The sequence below is a fragment of the Pseudorca crassidens genome, chromosome 18, assembly GCF_039906515.1.
Source record: "Pseudorca crassidens isolate mPseCra1 chromosome 18, mPseCra1.hap1, whole genome shotgun sequence".
Taxonomy (NCBI): Eukaryota; Metazoa; Chordata; class Mammalia; order Artiodactyla; family Delphinidae; genus Pseudorca; species Pseudorca crassidens.
In genome coordinates this window covers 12,476,971-12,497,888 of record NC_090313.1, presented here as the reverse complement: position 1 = coordinate 12,497,888, position 20,918 = coordinate 12,476,971, and the positions used below count along the sequence as shown (strand labels likewise).

Below are 20,918 nucleotides of genomic sequence, written 5' to 3'. Positions count from 1 at the left end.
ACGGGTTCGTGCCCCAGTCCGGGAAGATCCCACATGCCGCGGAGCGGCTGGGCCCGTGAGCCATGGCCCCTGAGCTGCGCGTCCGGAGCCTGTGCTCCGCAAGGGGAGAGGCCACAACAGTGAGAGGCCCGCATACCGAAAAAAAAAAAAAAAATGCATACAAAGATATAAACAACCCTTCATTTAAAGGGGTAAGGGACCTTTCGTCCTGAACACACCCCAGTTTACCAGCTGCCTTCCTTATTTTCCAATCAATTTTCTTCTCTCTCTCTCTCTCTCTCTTTCTCATTAAAAACGTTGAACATTCAGAAAGGCTCAGAGCAGGGAAAAAAGCAAAACAAAAATCACCTTCACTTTTCCACTCATAAATAACCATTGGATAACAATGGAGTATCTCATTTCTACCTCTGTCTCCCTATAGACTTTTACTGAGGATAGGAGAATTTCAGAAATTAAATGAGACGTTAGAATAATGGGAAAGGCATGACTTATTTCTAGCAATAAGGTGGAGAATAGGTTATAAATAATTCTCAGGAATTGCCTGATGTGGATTCAAGTTTGACTGTCGTTACCAGCCTCCTAAGGGAAATGGGGCTTTCAGAGAATGAACACACATTATCAGTAATTTCTAAAGAGCCAGGAACAGGAGAAAAACGAACTTAAACCTCAGGTGCCAAAATGAGATATCTGGAACCACGTTATTTAAGACAGCTACATCCTTCCTAGGGATATGGCTTGATTTTTATTTAGACACTGATTTATAGAATAACTTTAAAAATCTAGCTTCGAGTAGCACTCTCTCTGTCGCAGAGACTCACCAATCACCAGGATGACCTAAACCCCAGGCTCATGGTTGTGTAAACTGGACCCCAGGCTCCCTAGCTGACCCCCATCATCCACGTGCTCCCCACCCTGGTCGTTCACAGCGATCCTTCTCATGGTGTACTTGCTGGTTCTCACCATGCACCTCAAATCAAGAGAAGGCACTACAGAGAATTACTTAAAATACATTTTCAGATTAAATTTATAAGTACATTAAAAATATCATCAACTATTTAAAGGCCAGATTTGGTTTAGGACTGTATTAATAGACATTTTAAAATAGCCAGAGAAGAACCAAGTTTTTCTGCATGTAATCACCTTGGTTTACAAAACACACCTCTCGTGTATTAAACAATATCTGTGAAAGTGCCCACACAGTACCAGCGTCTGGTAAGCGCTTGGTAATTTTCTCTTTTCTGTGTGAGAGATCATTCAGCTACCTTGATATTCACCCAGCTTAGCTCCTTCCCCCATTTCCTGACCTATCTCAGCCTCAATCTCCTTATCTGTAAAATGGGGGATAAGAAGATCTACTGGGCCAGGCTGTTGTGAGGACTGACGCTGAAGACACAGAAGGCACTCAATAAATGGCAGGAAGCTAATATAACAATAAATTGGGGTTCAGGGCTTAAATCTTTTCAAACATTTCCTCTCATTAAGAACGTGATTTCTTGATTGCCTTTGGCAACTTATTAGATGTGGTCAATTAAGAGGCTCACTAACGATGAGGCAACATTTGTGGAAGAAGATTTTTCTGCAAACAATTATGTCAGTTAACTCAATGTAATAATTTAATTTTCCCGATATGCTCCAATTGATGCCTCAGCTGAGTAAATACTTGCAAAGGAAGATCCAAGTGCTGCTGTGCCAGTGGCTCTTGGACCTGTGAACCTAGGCCAGGTAAGCCTACAGCTTGGCATGACATCCTTTAATGCCATAATATTTGCCCATCTTCCCATTTTTTAATGGGTCTGTGTGTGTGTATGCGCTGAGCTTTAAACATCAAAGATTTCTGCACACAGGCATATAGACTCTGATAGAGATCACCTCAGCTCTAAAACACAATCTTCCCTGTGCGTCTCAGGAATCAGACCCTTTACCATAGGATCAGGAAGGCGTGAGCCTAGGGAAAGCGCTTATTGCTAAACTAGAGTCAACATTTGAGCTCCTACTGTGTGTCAGACACAGGACAGATGTTTTTGGATACTTCATATCAATTCATTATACAGTAGGAATAATTGCCACGTTCTAAGTAAGGAAATCAGGGCTTAGAGATGTCAAGCAGACCCACCCAAAGCTTAACATCTGGCTAATGGTGGAGCTGGGGTCTGCAGCCCATGGTGTTTCTGTACACATGGCTGCTCCCAAGTGTCCTGGAGCCTGGTCTGTAGCAGCAGAGTGCTCGTCCATTCTAAGGGTCATCTCACTTTAAGCTACAACAGCCCTGGGAGGCAGATCCTATTTTTTCAATCTTACAAATGAGAAATCTTAGGTCTGGAGACATGAAGTGATTTTCCCAAAGACATTCACCCAACAAATTTACAATCAGCCTTCAATCAGAGACCATCAGATGTTGTCTCTCTCTTGAGTCAGAACCTATTTGGTGGCCAGACACTGGAGATCCGGGAACCTCGACAAATACTCTTCTTTAATATGAAGCAAGCAATTTAAAGGAGGTTGAGTATGAACTGCAGGCTGTGCAGTAAGGAAACTGCCACTATTCTCACAGTGCTGCCAGACCACACCTGTGCCACGTGGTGCCCTCACCTGCCCGTGGCGCCAGAACACACCTGCTGTGCAGCCCCGGGGTTTCCTGCTCATTTATATGCTGAGGCCCAGGGAGAGAGTGGAAGCAAGTGTCCCAACTACTGGTTTGAACTTACGGGTGCACAGTTAGCACTGATATAGTCCAGGGCAAATGCTCACATTACAAATTTCACTGACTATTTACTTAAAAATCTCCAAAAGAAAACAGAAAGAGGTTCAAAACATGGTTCTAGTAGAGTAGTGGTTCTCAGGCCATACTGTCTGTGCACATATCACTCCCAGAGTTTGATTCAGTCAGCCAGGGCCCGAGAACCTGCATTCCTAACAAGCTTCAGGGCCTGCACCTGCTGCCAGCCTGGGGACCATGACTGAAGGTCACTAGAGTAAGGCTCCACGTAAGATGACACTGCTGTCCCCATACTCATCCTAAGGGTCTGTATGCCCTCAGCTCTCGACTGGGTTCCTAGTTATGACATTTCCTGGGGACGTGAGTAGCATGGCTGCTACGAACAAAGGTAAATTATAATAAAGCAACATGATATCAGGTAACTATTTTTACTCTAATAAAGAAACGTGCTTCATGAGAAGAGGAGATGAGTAAAGCACAGATTGACTTTGGGTATGTTTCCCAAATACCCTTGCAAGTAAACATACTGATTCCATATTCAGAGCATATTAACACTAATTCAGCTTCTCTGGAAATGGAAGTAGTTATTGAGTGAGAACGGGAAGGGTTAGGTTCCTAAAAACAAGAACGTGGCTGAAGAGACCATCTTTACCTACGTAAATGTTACTTGCTAAAACCTAAAAATAAGACCAAGATCACTTTTTACTCTCTATACTTGAAATGTTTCTATCATTTAATTTAGTAACAGATCCAAAAAAAATTGAAAAGGTGAATGTTTTTAGGTATTGCTCCTCTACATATAAACATCTAATTTTAATTGCTACCACATGTGGATATGTTTAAAGATAGTAGAGGCAGAAATGCCCAATTAGGTTCCTGTATTTATCATTCTCGAGGGCTCAGCAAAGCCACCTTCCCCGGTAAACGCTTTCATCTGGCCAAGCGTCAACCGCCTCCTGGGACTGTGTCCACCTTTTGCAAGCAGGTGGCACACCCTGACCAGTTAAGCTGTATTATATTTCAGGGAATTCAAGTCATTAACAGTGGAACGGTTTCATTAAGGGAATTTAAGGATTAATGGTTTCCTTACAGGGGCAAAAACAGTTGCTGCAGTAAAAATACAACATAAGAAGTTCTTGCTGATTCAGTTAAATAAACAGAATGAATTTAAAAGGTGAGGCTCTGACCATGAACAGCTGTTCAATACAAACCTTAAATGCCAGTGTAAATAGAGAGAGGGTGTCCAGAGCTGTCAGGCACACCTCAGTAGCAATATTGGCTTCAAGTAACGACTGGTGGAGAACATCTGCGTCCGAGTGGCCATAGCCTGCATGAATCATAACACAAGGTTATTGCCGGCGGCTGAAGAAGAAAGGCTGGCTGACGGTATAGTCACAGTCAACTTTTGATTATTTCCAGAAGGCTTCCTTCAGGGCCTTATCTCCCTGTTTGCCTTTTTTTTTTGGTGGCGGGGTGGGTAAAAGGAGGTATTAAAAATGTTTCCATTCAATTATGACTTTTTCAGCTCTGGGAGGGAAGTAATAGCAGTAAACATTTATTGTGCACTTGCTATGTGCCAGCCATAATTCTATGAACTTTACATGTATCACCTTATTTAATCCCTCAATAGCCCTATGAAGTGTGTACATTATTAAACCCTTTTTGCAGATAAGGAAATGGAGGCCCACAAAGGCTAAACAACTTGTCTTAAGTCACACAGTTGGTAAACAGGGGAGCTAGGACTGGTACATGGACCAGAGTCACTCAATTGCGCCACTTGACTGAGCTGTTAAGATGGTGTGGTAGTGAAGGAGGCTGAGATCTCTGAAGCTCCCCACACAGACAGAGGCTGCAGCACAGCACAGGGAAAGAAAATGAGCTGAGGGGCAGACTGCTGGTCAGTGAATCAAGCTCGTCCCCTTACTAGCTGTGTGACCCTGGGCAAGTTACTTGACCTCTTTATACCTCAGTTTCCTCATCTGTAGAATGGGGATAATAACAGTATCTACCTCAAAGGGTTGCGGTGAGCATTAAATTCATTAATTGCTGTGAAGCTCTTGGAATAGTGCCTGGCACACAGTGAACGCTATGTAAGTCTCAAGTCAATAAAGTAAGGATCTGTTTTATCAGTTGGAATCATGAATGATAACCAAGAGTTGACTGCACTGATAACAGTATTCTACTTGCTTTAATAAAAAAGCACAAAAGCCACTATGACTGAAAGAAATGTTCAAGAAAAGGAGAGGACTTGAGAATCATAATTTAAATACAAACTGATATCTTCTGTATGTGGCTGTAAAGTCAATTTAGTATTGATATAAATGTAGTTTGACATACAATTTGAGATTAAATTATGAAATGGTATGCATTAGCAGAAATATATACAAGGGATGCAAAGGTGTTTCAGTATTGATCTAGATTACAAAGAAAGATGGCAATATAATAAAACGTCAGGTAATGTCTTTCTCCAAGGAGCAAAACAAATCAACACTTACTATGTAGGTAATTTTCTTAATACTCCAGAGAGGAGGACATTTTGTACATAGATCAGGAAAATGAAGTACAGAAAGCCTAGAGAATTTTCTTGAGGCCAGTAATGGGATAAAACCAGAAACTACACTCCCAATTCCTTATCCAGGTTACTGTACGATAATCCCTATTATTAAGATAAAATAAAGTAACTAGCATGATGTTATTCTGACTTTAATAAATGTCAGAGATAGAGAATGATTTTTGAAAGACTACAAAAAGCTTTTCTAAAGCTACCGAGTTGCTTTTTAAAGTATGATTAAAAAAAAAAAACTATTATGTGCTTTCATCCAACTTTGCTTTGCTTTTATAATGGTGGTTTTGAGTGGCCTGCATTATTTTCACAGTTTGACAGAGTCATCGTGTCCCTAGTAAGGCTATGGAACACGTTTGGCACCGTGCTAGTTCTGTTTCTTTATATTCCTGGTTTGCTTTTAGGGTTTTTTTTGGTAAGAAATCTAGCAGAAAGGAAGACAGACATTTTTTGGTACTAATATTCACTGAACTGCCTTTGTAAGCCAAGGTATTTCCTCATTTGGTAAGGTTTGTTTGGTGAGATAGCCAACAAAAGAGGAAAACAAACTAATGATTATCGTTACAGTGATCACAAACCAGGGCAAGAGAGGACCAAAAAAAAAAACAAAACCGAAACAAAAAACAAAAACAAAACAAACAAAAAAACCACCACCTTTTATCAGACCAACCAAAATTATCACACAGGTCAAAAGGACCCTATACTGAGGGCTGCCATTTATCCCAAATGAAGTTTTATAATCTGGGTTAAACTGTAACAAGGCACTTGCTTTGGTGATTAACTGTATTCTCTGCACAGAACTATCCTTTTCTCTTTCTAGATAACCTATTGGATAAGTGTATCCAAGTGTGATTCTTATAGATGAGATGGTCTACACACTGAAGAACTCCAACAGAGTTTACTTATACCTGGCTGAATGTCTAGAACAATTCAAGAATTGCAATTTGTCAATGTGCTATTTTTTAAACATATATAATCAATGGGCCATGCTAATTAATGACAAAATTTCTCTAAGCTACATTACACTATCTAATCTCCTTTAGAATAAGAGTCAATTCATACAGAAATCTGTCTGCCTGTGTCTGAATCATATAAGAATAAAAGAAACAGTCCTTTTAGCCACAATTGGTTATAATTTGCTTTTCCTTAAACGTTTCGTCTCAAAAATCAGCAGGTTCCTGAACCAGTGTTACTTAAACATCCCTAAAAATAAGTGGCAGCATGGGACGTTGTGTGAGTGACAGAGACTGACTGGACAATCTGCCAAAGGATACCCCCGTGGGGACAGTCTGTCTCAAGACCTGGAACAAAGCTGGGCATGAGGGAAGACTCTAACCAATGGTCACCTTGTTACTGGCTAACACAGGAAAATGAAACTGAGCTGGCAAACCCAAGAAGCGGTCTTAAGAGACACAGTAATTTCTCAGAGCATCAGTCAGCAACTTTTTAAAGCTGACTAAGCAGATTCTGACCAAGGCCAGCCAGTAAGAAGTGCTGTTAACCCTACTGACTTCCACTAGGGGGTAGTGGTGCCTTGGGGCACAGGCACTGACGTGGTCACTGAGGCAGGTCAGGGAGGGAAGGACTTCCCTGATGCGCCATCTCCAGCAGGCACCTCAGGGGGTGCTTTAGAGACCTTAGGATCCACTGCTCACATGTACACAATTTTCATTCTGCTGTTACTCAGATAAGTGATTTATTCTCAAATCCCCAAACCTTGCAAATACTCAAAGGACGAGGATGAGATTTTTTTCCCTCTAATGTCATCTGCTATGGTTAGACTTACCTAACTTTACTCCGTTTTATGAAGTCCTGTTTCCTGAAAAGCTCGGTTTAGTAATGCTGAGGACATCTGTAAACTACCCCTCCCTCCCCAGTGCCACATCAGAGGTGATGTGGTCAGAAAGGCAGCAGCCTGATCCACTGCCACTCGCCTTTTCCAAAAGTCAGAGGACATTTGGGCTAGAAGAATAAGTCAGATACATATTCTCACAGGAGGTACTTCCTTCTTGAAAGCTGCCTTCACTCTTTATGAAACCAGAATTCTTGTTTTTATTTTTAGTTTTTTTCTCTGGCCCATAATATGAATCCAGAAAAACAATACATTTTATGAAAAAAATACAAATATTGAACAGCTAGGGATCTTCTTGCTAAAAGAAATCCCCAAATGTAGAAGACCGAGCCTCCTAGATACATTAACTCACGGTCTACGGCTTTTACTAACTGCACGTATTTATGCAAAGTATCAGATGGATCCACCACTACACAATCTATTATTGATCTCCATCTCATTTTTATTGCTAAAAAGTTTTTCCCCACAGATGGGCAAGAAGTGGAGAACAGAATAAGGAATGACATTCCAAGGCAAAACATCATGTGATTTGCTGTCTGCCCTCTGATTAACCACCAAAGAAACAAATAGGTTCAAAATGGTTTGTGAAACTAGTCTATAATCTCAGAGTTTATACTTGAGGAAATGGTTATACTACCTGCTTTCTAGTCTCAGATTACCTTGCATAAGTGATTGTCACTTAGACAATCAGATACTTAGCTGTATCCGAAAATGGTATGGGATACAGACCCCATACTGTGACAACACTTGGTTTAAGCATATCATACCTTTTAATTTAAAGTCCTCTTTAAGGATACTAAAAATATAAAGAATGACCGACTTTAAATGGGCATTGTGTCAGGTTTTCTCAACTCTGAAACCCTATCAATGGCAAGAAGCACCAATCGATGACAGGCTACCATGTTAGATGTAATATTCAGGATGTATCTGTAAGGTAAGATCTGCTAAATCTGTAAAATATATCCTGACTTCAGAAATGCTAGCAAAGGGGCAAAAATCTATCTCCAAATCAAGAAAATGTGGCTTTATAGACATTTTATTTACTATCTTGAGTACAGACATTTAAAGCATCCAAGCCCATTTCACCTATTTTAAAAGATATATCACCCATGCTTAAGAACTTCTGAGAAATATTGATTTTACTTCAGAGACTATATGCCTCCCCTGCATTTTTTATATTGATTGAATATTATCTAAAATAAAGGAATTTAATTATCATCTATATTCAGTTTCTTACTTGAGATTCATAGATATCAAAGAATATCAGAATTAGATGGGGTCTGAACAAGCCATCTCGTCTAACTCCTCATATGATGCTTAAATGACCTGGACAGTATCCCCAATGGGTCCTCATCAAGTCTCTGTTTTCACATCTCCAGCTGCCAGTACCTATACTAGCTAATAGGTAGTCCAGTTAGAAAATGCTTCCCCATATTCACCTGAGATCTAATTCTCTGCAACTTAATCCAGTGATCTTAAATTGTCTCTTATACTGAATTATATGAAATACAGGTTTTCTTCAAGGGTTTCTACCTCTCGGCTGGCTTCTCTCCCATCACACCAATGGGAAATATGGATTATCATGCAAGTGAATTTAACATATTCCTAGAACAATACATAACATTAAAGTAAATACAAACTGTTATTTTATATTTTTTTGCAAATGAATCACTTATTTGCAAACACGTTTCACTTAGTTTTCCCCTCATCACTCAGTTTATATAAAATATACAAAGTATACTCCGAGCACCTATCACTCTCAATTTGTCCTTTGGCACAAGTCTTTTCTACTGATACACAATGAGTACATGTTGCAGTAAACAGGTCAATGCCTTAATGTTGTAAACATTTACTTTTTATAAGCCTGGGCAATGACCCAAACAACAAACTCCTACCCTTTGAGTGTTTTTAAAATAGTTAAGACCACTGGCCACAGTGAAATTTTCATTATTTCCTATAAAAATCCAAGAGTAAGGGTAAGTGCCCGCTAGCGTTACACGTGTGCTGCGTGTGGTGTCTTTTCCCGTGTCCTACTGTTAATAGGCGATGGGGACAGTGCGGCTTGGCCTGCATCGGCTTAAGTTCCTCGCAGTCCTCTGCTGCCCCCTGCTGGTCACGCTAAGATCTGACAAAGCCTTTCCTACTCAGAGAAAGGAAATGAAAAATGCAGGTGTATAGGGGACTCTTCCTATTTTCATTCTTTTCCAAAATAAATTCATTTTAGACTCTGGCATCCCAGCAAGTCTCTCACATATTGGATCTCTGTCATACTGGTTGGCCCAATAGAAGGTACTGTATTCGTTAAATAGGAATTTTCTTAAAGAGACATACGTGGCTACAAATTCCCCATACAGTATCTAGGTGAAGATGTAAAAACTCATGTATGTATGAGTTCACCCACATACACATGAATACATACAGTATACACTCCCTTCTCTATGGCTTTTGGCCGAGATGATGATTTGGAACTCAAAAAGCTAATGGTGGTAGAGGCTGAAGCCTCCCAAACACAGAATCACAATTAGAGATGTAAGTGAAGACTGAGTTCAGGGTGGAGATGCAAGGACTATGGGACATCAGAAGCTATTCGGGGAAAGCAGGAATTGTGGGCACACATTAAAAGGCTAAAATAATCAGCTACACAGTCTTGACTGGGAAGGCAAACGGAGAAACTTTGATCGAGAATGGTGTCACTGAAAACGGACTAAAGAAAAACTTCGGGTTGAAATAGGAGAGGGGCAGGAAGGACAAGGTTCTCTGTGGGTAGCAGGAAGAGAGAATGGAAATCAACCATGTTAACAATAGGGTTTTTGGCAGTAGAACACAGCCAGCTGTCTCTCTCCTCCAATTCAAACCACCACCGTGAAATCCATTTGCAGAGGGAGGGGTTGCTGCATGTCTTGGTGGATTAAGGTTATTTATTCATGTGTTGATCATTCAGTTTATTTTTGTTTGTTTTCTATGTTTCCTACATGATTATTTTTGGAGGTGGGGCCTTGGTCTGCTTATGATTTTTTTTTTTTACAGTGCTTTAAAGTTTCAGCATTTATTTCAACTGATAGTGAGGTACTGATAGTCCCTGTATTATAAATTATCTGGGCAAAGGCAATGTAGCAAGTCGTGCAAAAAGTGGGAATTTGATTTCTCTTTGCTAAATAGGAAATGAAAACTAAAAATAATGAAACTCCTTGTTTTGTCTGTTTAAACCCTTTGTCTGCAGAGCTAAAATAGCCCTAACAGACAAGATGTTGAAAAGTCAAGTTCTGTAGCCTTAGATGTGTCACTAACGCACATTCCACAGCTAAGTATAGAACCCAGAACTAGCATTTGAAGCCTACCAATTCAGTGTGTGGCAGACTGACATAATATTGATTTAAATTAAGCCTTGAATTTTATAAAGAGAGACTGTACCCACTACATTTAACTTTCTTGGGGGTGGAAGAGTGGGAAGGTGCCATATTTTGATTCCTCAGCATTTTTACTTTGAACTATTCTCAATTTAAGGTGTCAGGAATATATTGTCTATACTCTTAGCCTGTACTAAGAAAGAGGTATGGAAATCACAGTGAATGGAATGAATTCTTATGATTAGAAATGATGAGAAGATATTACTAACCATGAATTAAAGACACTGCTTGCAATGAGTACAAATAATTGTCTAGATAGAACAATAACTAGCTATGTCATGCTTGGAGCAAAGATGGGACAATTTAGAGAACACACCACTGACAGAAATGATGACATTAGTTTATAAAGTGCTACATGGTTGATATCTTTTAGGTTTTCTGCTTCAAGAAACCCTTAAGAAGACGAAACACTTAGATTTCTAGAAACAGCACATGATGCTATGCCCCCTCTGGCAATTGATAAAATTAAATTAAAGATATGCTCCCATGTTTTGGCAAAGTCTCTACTGTGAAGTTAGGAAGCCCCAAAGTTAGGAAGGCGAGATGAACAAGAAGTCTCGGTTTGCAAGTGAAGCGGCCTCATAAGCAGACTTCAACCTGATTAAATCTTACCATTGTCTACAGAAATTCCAAGCACACTTGATATCTTTCTCACACTGAAAACACAGAAAAAGTCACTTTGTTATTGGCTTTTCCACACCCTCACACATTGATTCACGGGCTTTACGGTTTCACAGCAGTTTAACGATTAACATACATTCAGGGCTAGAATGTCAGAATGTGGACGCTTGATCAATTACACGCATGGGGTCAGGAACTTGCCCCAGATGTTCTTGGGAGTCACACGGGGAAAACTGATGATAAGTTGGCCACTGGCAACAAATCAAAATACTAAATTAAAAATATCAGAGAATGTCTGGCTATCAGGCCAGATTTTGTTTTAAAAATACCAAGCAGATGGCGTGGGGCAAAGGGTCTAGGCTTTCAGGTCTACTGCTGTAGTTGACCGCGTCCCACATTATGTCATTCTCCTCCGAGGAAGGGAACTGCGCCACGAGCTCTTCATCCTACTGCTCTGAGCTGGAAGAAAAGTCGATTTGGTGATGTGGTGTGGTGTGGCCAGGGGCTCTCCCCTCTGAACTGTCACATGGGATGGCTGGCTGTTACGATGGTGTGTCATGGGACTTACTGTGGTTAAAAGTGAGAGAGTTATCCAGGCTGCCCAGCTGCTGCAATCTGGCATGCATCATTCCTGTTCTGTTACGGGAAACAGGCAATGTCTGAGATTTTCGATCATGAACTATGGGTCCCAACCCCTCCTGGTTCCTGCAACATGAGTGAAATGGGATAGAAGCAAAAGTTAGATTTGTTACACTGCAGCGAGATGGGGAGCATTAGTTAGTGAGGCCAGGACACAGCACGAAGGAGACTGGCCACGCACAGACTAAGCACAGAGGAGCCTGTTTGGGGCCACAGGAGCCAAAGACACACACAGGCAGCAGCACTTGGCAGAGTTCACAGCAAAGCATCTGAAGACGAAGGAGCAAAAACCAGGCCAAAGCAGAGACCTTTTCGGTTTTGGAAAGTCATTTAGAGATGCTACTTTTTAAAAACGTGAGCATCAGTCCAATGTGGTGCTAATGACCAGCATTTGGACAACAGCCAAAACACCACGAATCTTTTTGGATTATATATGTTATTAAACAGCAAAAAAAATTTTTTTAGTTAAAATAATACATTGGAAGAAACAGAGAACAAACATGCAATGGGAAGGATTATATGAGGCGGTTTAACACCTTTATTCTTACCCAGGAAAGGAGGAGAAGAGCCACAACCTTTGTTAGACTTGTCAGCAGTCAAGTGAAGAAAATAGAAAAGTGATCTGGATTAGCAATCAAACAGCTAACTTCCTACTGTGTACCATCACCAGAGCAGATGAAAAATGAGACCAGCGCTGGAATGACACCTGTCCCCCGTCCCGTAGCCAACCGTCTCCCTCACTGTGTTATTGTGTGGAGTAGAACAGGACATGCATGGAATATCATCGGGCAACATGCTGCTGGGTGATTTCAAAGTGACACAATGAGAAGGCGCAGTGTTCACAGAACTGGACCACCACGGAGGGCAAACACTGACAACGTTTAAATCATCACTCAGGATCTCTTCCATGTGCAGCAGAGACCATGGCAATTTTCTATAAAACAGGGCACGTCTTTCCACTGTGCACATTATGAAGTAACACCATCCTCCACCCCGCCTATCTATGCCCATTTATTTTTAAGACAGTCCAAGGAAGCATACTTTTACATGCAAATATATACAGGGTGCTTTAAGAAGTCAGAAGATTTTTCTTTAAAAAAATTAAATTTAGAGACGTAGAAAAAATAAGTTAACTGCTTCACAAAATCCAATTCCAAAATAGTCTGTTGGGGCAGAAATCTTCAGCTTTTCACATTCACCGTGTTCAGCTCTGAGGCTTTTTATTCTATTTGCACAACATTTTCCAAATGCCATCTTGTGAGGTGGGTGACACCACGAGAGGGTGTGAAGCTCCCCCAGCACAGTGTCTTTCTGTTCCAAATATACTGTTTGCCCATCTTCGTGGGACAAAGTCAAAAAGAATGAAGTTATTGTATAAGGACACATTGTATATATTTGCATTTAGTACCCAAAAAACTCAAATGCAAAAATTACTGTTACGATAAAAAATAAGAGTTAAGATTAGAGAACGTTAAGTGCCACCACATTTCAATTAAAAATAGAAAGTATTAATAGGAAGAAGGCATAATATAGTCTCTCTAAATCTGCTTTTTAAAATAAAACATACTTTTATTTGACATAAACAGAATTCTGAAACTTTCTCAAATATCTCAAGAAAAAAACAATGTTACCATAAAGAGCGAAATCTTGACACTCAAATAGAAAGTCTATTAAAAATCTATTTCCTATTTCATTGTCGTAAAGCAGAATTATAGATAAGAGAAAAACCTCAATGACAACTAAATTTTAAAGTTTTTCTTAAAACATAAATATGTTTACTTATAATTAAATTTTAGCAACAATAACAATAGAAAAATAGGATGCTTAGACCAAGACCCCATGAATACATTATCACAGGATACACAGCAACGGAAGAAAACAAATACAGGCACACTGAATGGCAACAGGGAAGGAGTAGGAACTCGCTAACGACAAGAGGCAGTCCGAGGAAAGCCTCCAGAGAAGGAGCTGCGTGGCTGCCCATCAGCAGTGAGTGTCCAGCTCTCCTCAAACTCAGCGCAGAAGCGAGAGGATGGCTGCGACAGGGCAGTGAGGGTCTATGATACTCAACAGAGAGTTCTGGTCAGATAGCAACAGAGGGCACAGACAGCTTATTCAGAAAAAGAGGAGAAAAGGCTCAATTTTAGAGATGGTTTTTGTGGCAGTCCAAACAAATTTGAGATGGACTGAAAACATTCTTTCATTAAGGAGGAAAGTGGTTAGATGAGAAATTACTCTCTTTGTAAGTTGGGAGGTGGAATGGTAAAAAAAAGGACCTTTGAAAGTAAAAAAGGGAAAGAGAGATCATTGAGGAAGGAGAAAAAGAAAGAGAGGGAAGACACAGCCAGAGGAACTGGGAGAAGAGAAAGAGGAGACAGAAGGAACAGAGCACGAGGGAGGATTTGGAAGGAAGTGGAGAAGTGCAGCAACAGGCCACGGAGGAAAATCTTTCCAGGAGGTATGCCTGAGACAGAACAAGACAGAAGGAATGTAGGAACATAGGCGAAAGATGCCACCAGATTTCATGGCAGCAATCCAAAGACCTGCCACTGTCTTCATGGTGGTTTATGAGAATTACAACCGCCAATCCCCACAGACGACAGTTCCCACGCTTCTGGATCCAAGCAACACAGAGAATGACACAACACTTCAAACTAAAACTCCCACAGTACCTGGCGATGTATCGCTTCCCCATGTACTGGAACTGGTGCAAGCAGACTCTGCGGAGAGAATGAAAGATTATTAGGGAGCGATAAAGTCATTGGAGATAAAATTATTTTTGACACATGGCTTTGTTTAAACCCATTTACAGTAACATGTTCAATAAGCTCTTACATCTACCACTAGTCCCTTACTTCTGGTTTTCAGAAATTCTCTGGAAGGTCCCTCTAAACCCAGAGAAAATGATCAAACGCAAGGGAGGCCGCATATTGTGCTGTTATCAGTGCCATGGTGGCTGGTTTGAGCAACACAGAAGAAAGGCCCAGGACCGACAGGATTGACTGTTGACTCTGGGTGTGGATATTTACTCCACATCTGCCTTAGAAGGCATGGTGGAAACCATATGCACTGTTCCAAGTTGCTTATACCATTCTCATTCAGCCTATGTAAGGAGCTTTCTTTTTTCATTCAAGTAAATGGACTGGTTCCTTACAGACATCAAGTATGTATTTTTTTGTTTTATTTTACTGTATTTTATTTACAACATTGATTTAAAAAAAAAATCATATATTTAATAAGAGTCAGTTAAAACAACGTCTAGTAAGTTCTTCTGAACTTACTAGAATCTTGTCTCACATGTGACAACTCCCACCTTTAACTCAGCAGAGGAAGTGACCATGAATTTGGGGACCAAGACTGTGATTCCAAAATGCACAAAGCTCTGAACACCATGGGTTTGCCCCGAATTCGTGCAAACACATTTGGCAGCAAATCATGACCCCAACTAACAGAGGTAAAGCTACCTGGTCATGATTTAACCTACTACTGTGAACAATCATAGTACACAGAAGTAACTTCTTACTGCAGAAACAATCATGTGCTTGACTGTGGGGTGCTGCGGAATATACTCTCTATGTAAATTTTTCAAAAATCCAAAAAATTCTGGATTTGAAAACTCATCTGGCCCCACTAGTTTTGGATAAGGGATTGTAGATTCGTGTTTCTGGAAGTAAAAAGCTTAAAGGAAAACAGAAACTTAAACTGAAGTAATAAAATAATATAGACTGTATTTAAGATTTCACTTTTACATATTTTTTAATTGTAGCAATTTTTATGTCTCAGTTTCTGAGTATCACCCACCGAATTCAGCTAATAAATGTTGTGTTATTTTATTAAAATGGCTTATACGCACAAGTAGTAACCTCTCATCTACAATAATCACATATCTAATCATTTAAGGCTGTCGCTGTCCACTGGGTCATGAGCCCCTGAGAGTGGGTGTCGGGGTTAGGTCCAGGAGAAAGAGCTCAAGGATAAGTGTGGATGTGAATATATATTGCATTCTTGGTTCAACTGTTGGTGCACTGTATTCTTCACACCTCTTAACTAGCCAGGAAAAATCAAGAGTCAATGAGCAAAGACGAAACTACTCACTCCAATATTGTAAAAAAATCCATAAGTTCAGATGTTGAGGCCTTGTTCCAATATGTAAACAAAGCATCTGGAAAGTAAACATTTATTTGATTAGAATTATAATGCCTATTTCGTACATTATAAGATGGGAAGAGACCTCAGAGTGTAGGCCTCCAAACTTTCCTCGGCCCCCTTTTATGGTTGATCAAAGGATAAACCACAGTGACTAATCTATTATAATCGGTAACATGCACAACAGGCTTAGTCAGTATGAAGAAGCTATATTTGAACTTTATTTCAGCATGCATCATCTAGCCCTGCATGGTACCTATTTAACTTATACATAATGTGCTCTTAAACGGACTAGAAAATTACCCACTACAGAATCCCTCCCCAGTAGAGAATCTGTTGAAAATTCTTACATGTACGTAAGTAACCCCTTCCACACACACACACACACACACACACACACACACACACACACACACACACACACTGCAGTGGAAGCATGTATCCTACAGGCACTGTTTTGCCCTTTGAGTTTTAATTCAGCAATTAAGCCTGGATCTATCTCAGTCTTTTCCAAGCTGCATAACAGTCCTCTCCATGGATGTACTACCACTGAGTTAACCAGTTCCCCTACTGACAGACATTTACTTGCTCTTCCCCCCAATTCTTTGCTATTATAAATCATGCTTCGGTAAAAATCCTTTTAACATGCGTCCTTGCACACTCGTCCAACTACATCTAAAGGAGAAATTCTTAGAAGTGAACTAGCCATGTTAATAGTGTGCACATTTAAAAATTGACATATATTGTCAAATAGCCCTCCAAATAACAGTGTATGAGAGTTCCTATTTCCTTGCACGATGGTACAATGTACCAGTGGTCAAGAACCACACCTGCTCTTTACCAAGAGCAACTGGGCACATCTTTAGTTAAGGCAAATCCTACAAATTCACTTACAGGAAGCATTCTCTGTGTATGACTCTTAACCATTCGACATTGCACAAAGAGTGTTAGCGAGTGATAGTTAAACATTTTTGCCTTCTCATATTTTACATTGAAGTTGAGAAATGCGTTAAAAGATTTCTCTCAGGGAAAAAGCCACTGAGTCTTTGGGGCCTGAGATGAGCAAGAGGCTGGCCGCAGAGCTGCTGGAGGCTCATGAAGATGCATGGCAACGGACTTTTATTCTACACTTGTCAAGAACAGTGACAGGCGGGAGAAGCCGTGGGATACATACCAAGTACCTGCTATGCACCAGGCACTGTGTTAGGTCTCATGATTTCACATATATCCTGTCATCGAATCCTCACCATGATCTGGCGCAGAGTTTCCATTTACAAATGAACTAATGAAGGCTCAGAGAAGCTAAGTAACTCTCCCAACTACCAGCTGACAGAAGGCCGGTGGAATGGCGATTTAAATCAAGTGCACCCGATTTTGAAAGCCACGGCTGGCCTCTTAGACCAGAGGGTGGGTCGGGGAGCTTCCATCTCTTGGGGGTTTCAAGTTTAGAATCCAGAGGGACGGACTCTGGTTACTTGAGGCTGGTGTGTTGGGAACCCAGGGAGTTCCCTGGATGCTGGGCCCCTCGGGGTCAACTTGCAGACACCTGAGGCCAGCAGACAGAACGAGCTGGTTAGCCGGGTGGTACCATCGTGGCCTGTCCTTGCTCTGTGCTCTGGCTATTGGCTGAGGAGGGGGGAAGACAGGGCTAAGCTCTATTACGGAGAAAGGAGGCACAAGAAGGCACAGAGGGCGAGGGGCCCTGTGTGTAGAAGGTGCGCATTAAATGTGGGATAAAGGAAAGAGTAGCGACAGAGCTAGTTACACAACTGATTTTGGTTATCTGTCTGGTAAACTATTCTAAAGGCAATTTCTCCCCCACCCCATACTATACACAAAAACCAATGCTTGGTAGATACTAAGATTTAAATGTGAAAATTTAAATAATACAGCTTTAATACAGGAGAATATCTTCAGAGCCTCGGGGGTAGGTAAAGATTTCTTAAATGAGACACACAAAAAAATTCTAATTATAAAGGGGAAAAAAAGTGTAACAACAGTAGATGTAAAAAAAAGGATATTCTAAAACTGTTTTGAAGAAGTTGTTGCATTTTTTAAATATGTGCCTGGCCTTCCAAAAGGCTGACTTTAAAGGGTAACTTTCACTTGGATGCAAAATTTCTTGTATATTTGTTTTTTAAAAAGTTATTTTCTAGTTACACATCACATTTAATATTTGAAATGTAAAATATTTTAAAGAAAACTTTCAATAAAGGAAAAACAGGACTATAATGCTGGCTGAAACTCACTACCATGATGAAAATTGAGAACGTTTGACTTAATGGGAAGAATTTCAACTTTCTAACTGAAAAATCAGAATAAGAGCCTGGGGCTTTTGTATTTGGTCATCATTCACAAAACAAAATCTTGTCTGTTTGTGTTTTTCAAAATAGCTATTTTAAAGTAACAAGCTGACAGAAGAGTAAAATCCTCCAGTTCCAAAGCATTTTAAGGATCGTATGCTGCTCCTAACTTCTGAGCTACAGGTCAGGCTCTTAGTGCTGCTGAAATGGAAGCTCGATACAAAAGAAACACTATTTGCAGCAGAAGTACCTTCCCCTGGATGCTCAATGCCCACACCCCCTGCCACCAGACAAGTGGGCTTCAGGTCTCCACAAATGGCATTTTACTTTCAGAAGAGTTTGTCTTCTCTCAATGACCTTAATGAAGCTCACAGTACCCTTCCTAATTTGTTACAGGAAAATTAAGAAGATTTTTGACCAAGGTAAGAACTGTGACATTATACTATGGCACAGTTTCATGTGATTGCTTATATCACACAATCAGAGTTGGAACTGTCCTGCCATGGATGTTTACAAGCTTTAAATGGTACTGATAAAGCATGAATGGTTGTGGTCATTTCTATTTAAAAATGTGGCTGTCAAACCCTTAATCAGAAGCTTAATCTACCAGAACACCACTATTTCCATTAGAAAACTAAACACACCCCACCTCTAGTTAAAGCCAGGAATGTCACACACACTGTAAATGGAAGAGCTGTTTAGGTCACCAACACTACATTCTCTAATTCAAGAGACTGACTAATAAAATTATACAAGTTGCCAGTAAGTTTGCTTGGACAAATGAAATTAAAAAGAAAAAAATCAAAAGCTACTTCATTTATCTGCTTCTGTCTCCCTTAGTGAAGATGTATGTCTGAGCTTAATATAAATTTTTAAAATACGCCATTCACATTTTAGCACTCTTTCTGAAATACAATAATTAATGAAAATAAATTTCCAAATTAAGACTTTTATTTCTAGTACATTCAGTAAATTAATATGTATTTCAAAAGAGAGAAAATCCCTTTAAATCCTTAAACACTTTGAACCAACTACAATTTTTAAAAAATAAACCAAATACTGAAACAAGGAAAGTAAAACAGGTATCTTCATTTTTTTACCTACCATCAGACATGCTTTTTAAGATGTAGAGGAAACACATCAGCAGGCTCTTAATCTCAGACTGGTCAAGTTTGTCACAGCGAACGACAGAATTTCCCAAAGTGCCACTTTGCTGGTGCTAAAGAAGGAAACAGAGGTGATTTTTCTCCTTCGTTACAGGTAAAACAAAATTAGGTTCACTTTTCTCCCTTGGAAGAGAAAGAGTCTTAGAATTGAGTCAAATCATACAAATTGGAAGGTATACATGATTTGTCAACGAACTACAAGCACACCGTCACCAAATACACACAAGTGTTAATCCATGGAAGCTCTGTCTTGTCTCCTTGGCACACTCTGCCGGGACAAGCCAGAAGGCACGGACCTTTCAAACTGAAAAACCAGTCGTAGTTGCCGGCTTAGTGCCGAAATGCCAAGCAAAACTTCATGCAAAAAACTGTGCGTGCTAAGATCAAAGAGAAATGATGATTCAGAAGATAGTACCAAACCAAACATATCCTCAGGAAAACGTCAAGTGGCTGAAAACAGCAAATTAAGTCCAAGGGGCTGCTATGGACCAGCCACTAAAGCCTGGAGCTGAGTCACTGTTATTCCGTTACATCCTGGGGCAGCCCTGGGGGAAAACCACAGGCAGGTGCCCGATAGGGACAAACAGGGACACCTCAGTGCAGCAGGACCAAAGCCCCTAAAGTGATGAGATCACGCCATCATCAGCTTAGCTCAACACTGCAAACTTCAGAAAGCTCAGGGCGCAGGGTGAGGGCAGCTTTGCCACTAGACAGCAGGTTCACACCATGTTCAAAGCATTCACTTAAAGAAAAAAGAACAAGAATCTCATCTCATTTAAAAAACACAAGAAATTTAAAAATCTTGAAAGTTATATTTCCAATTGAAATCTGGAAAATTTTTTGCCAAATACCAAAGCAGAAAGATCAGTGAAAAAATATCTTTCATTCAAGGTACTGGTGGGCAATGGAAAAGATATATACTAATCAAGTTTAACTAATAACATAACACGAGTATTTTTATTATAAGAAGAGACACGCTGCATTTAGCGGCAAAGCCGTGGTGCCGGCGTACCTCCCGCCCACCCACTTCATCAGCGCCGCTGGGAGAGCCCAGGCCTCCCTGCAGCGGGAGCAGGGGCGCCGCCTGTGGGGCCTCTTCCGGCAGAGGCAGCAGCGTTAGCAGCGAGAAGTCCATGGTGACCCGGTGTCTCCTGGCTGACTGGCCGCTCTCCTCCTCTCCAGCTCCGCGTATGACACAAGCCGAGTGCCTTCTGAGCAGCTTCTCCCTCTACGCACGAAGGCATGTCAGGGTCAAGGGAAAAGTTCGACAGGTCATGACACCTGCGCGGAGATGCTCGGACGGCTACAGAACCGCAGCTGAGGGTCATCACGGCGAGGTCGGCCACACAACCGCGGTAAGGTTACGAACCTGACCCCGAGGAAGGGCGGCTTCCACGTTTCTGAGAACTAGGAATACATCCCTAAGAGAATCACTTGTTTATTGGTACATAAACCTGTAACTTAACCTATACATAACTTGTCTATAACTTGAAATAACTTAGGAA

General features: G+C 40.6%; 1 protein-coding gene across 33 annotated transcripts in view; it reads right to left on the bottom strand.

The window, feature by feature from the left end:
- DOCK9 (dedicator of cytokinesis 9) overlaps window positions 1-20,918 on the bottom strand; it is a 282,686-nt gene that overhangs the window by 38,354 nt on the left and 223,414 nt on the right. For 20 of the 33 annotated variants that reach the window (XR_010936755.1, XR_010936756.1, XM_067712884.1 and 17 more), the window contains 5 exons: window positions 19,352-19,466; window positions 15,894-15,960; window positions 14,471-14,518; window positions 11,728-11,864; window positions 3,928-4,043 (listed from right to left, as the gene is read on the bottom strand). Coding sequence is in view for 31 of the 33 variants with exons in the window: in XM_067712884.1 (XP_067568985.1) it covers window positions 3,928-4,043; window positions 11,728-11,864; window positions 14,471-14,518; window positions 15,894-15,960; window positions 19,352-19,466 (483 nt within the window). In the remaining 2 variants the exon portion in view is untranslated. Of the gene's footprint in view, window positions 1-3,927; window positions 4,044-11,150; window positions 11,195-11,727; window positions 11,865-14,470; window positions 14,519-15,893; window positions 15,961-19,351; window positions 19,467-20,918 lie in introns of all 33 variants that reach the window. The other 13 variants (XM_067712901.1, XM_067712911.1, XM_067712889.1 and 10 more) reach the window with 2 other exon arrangements.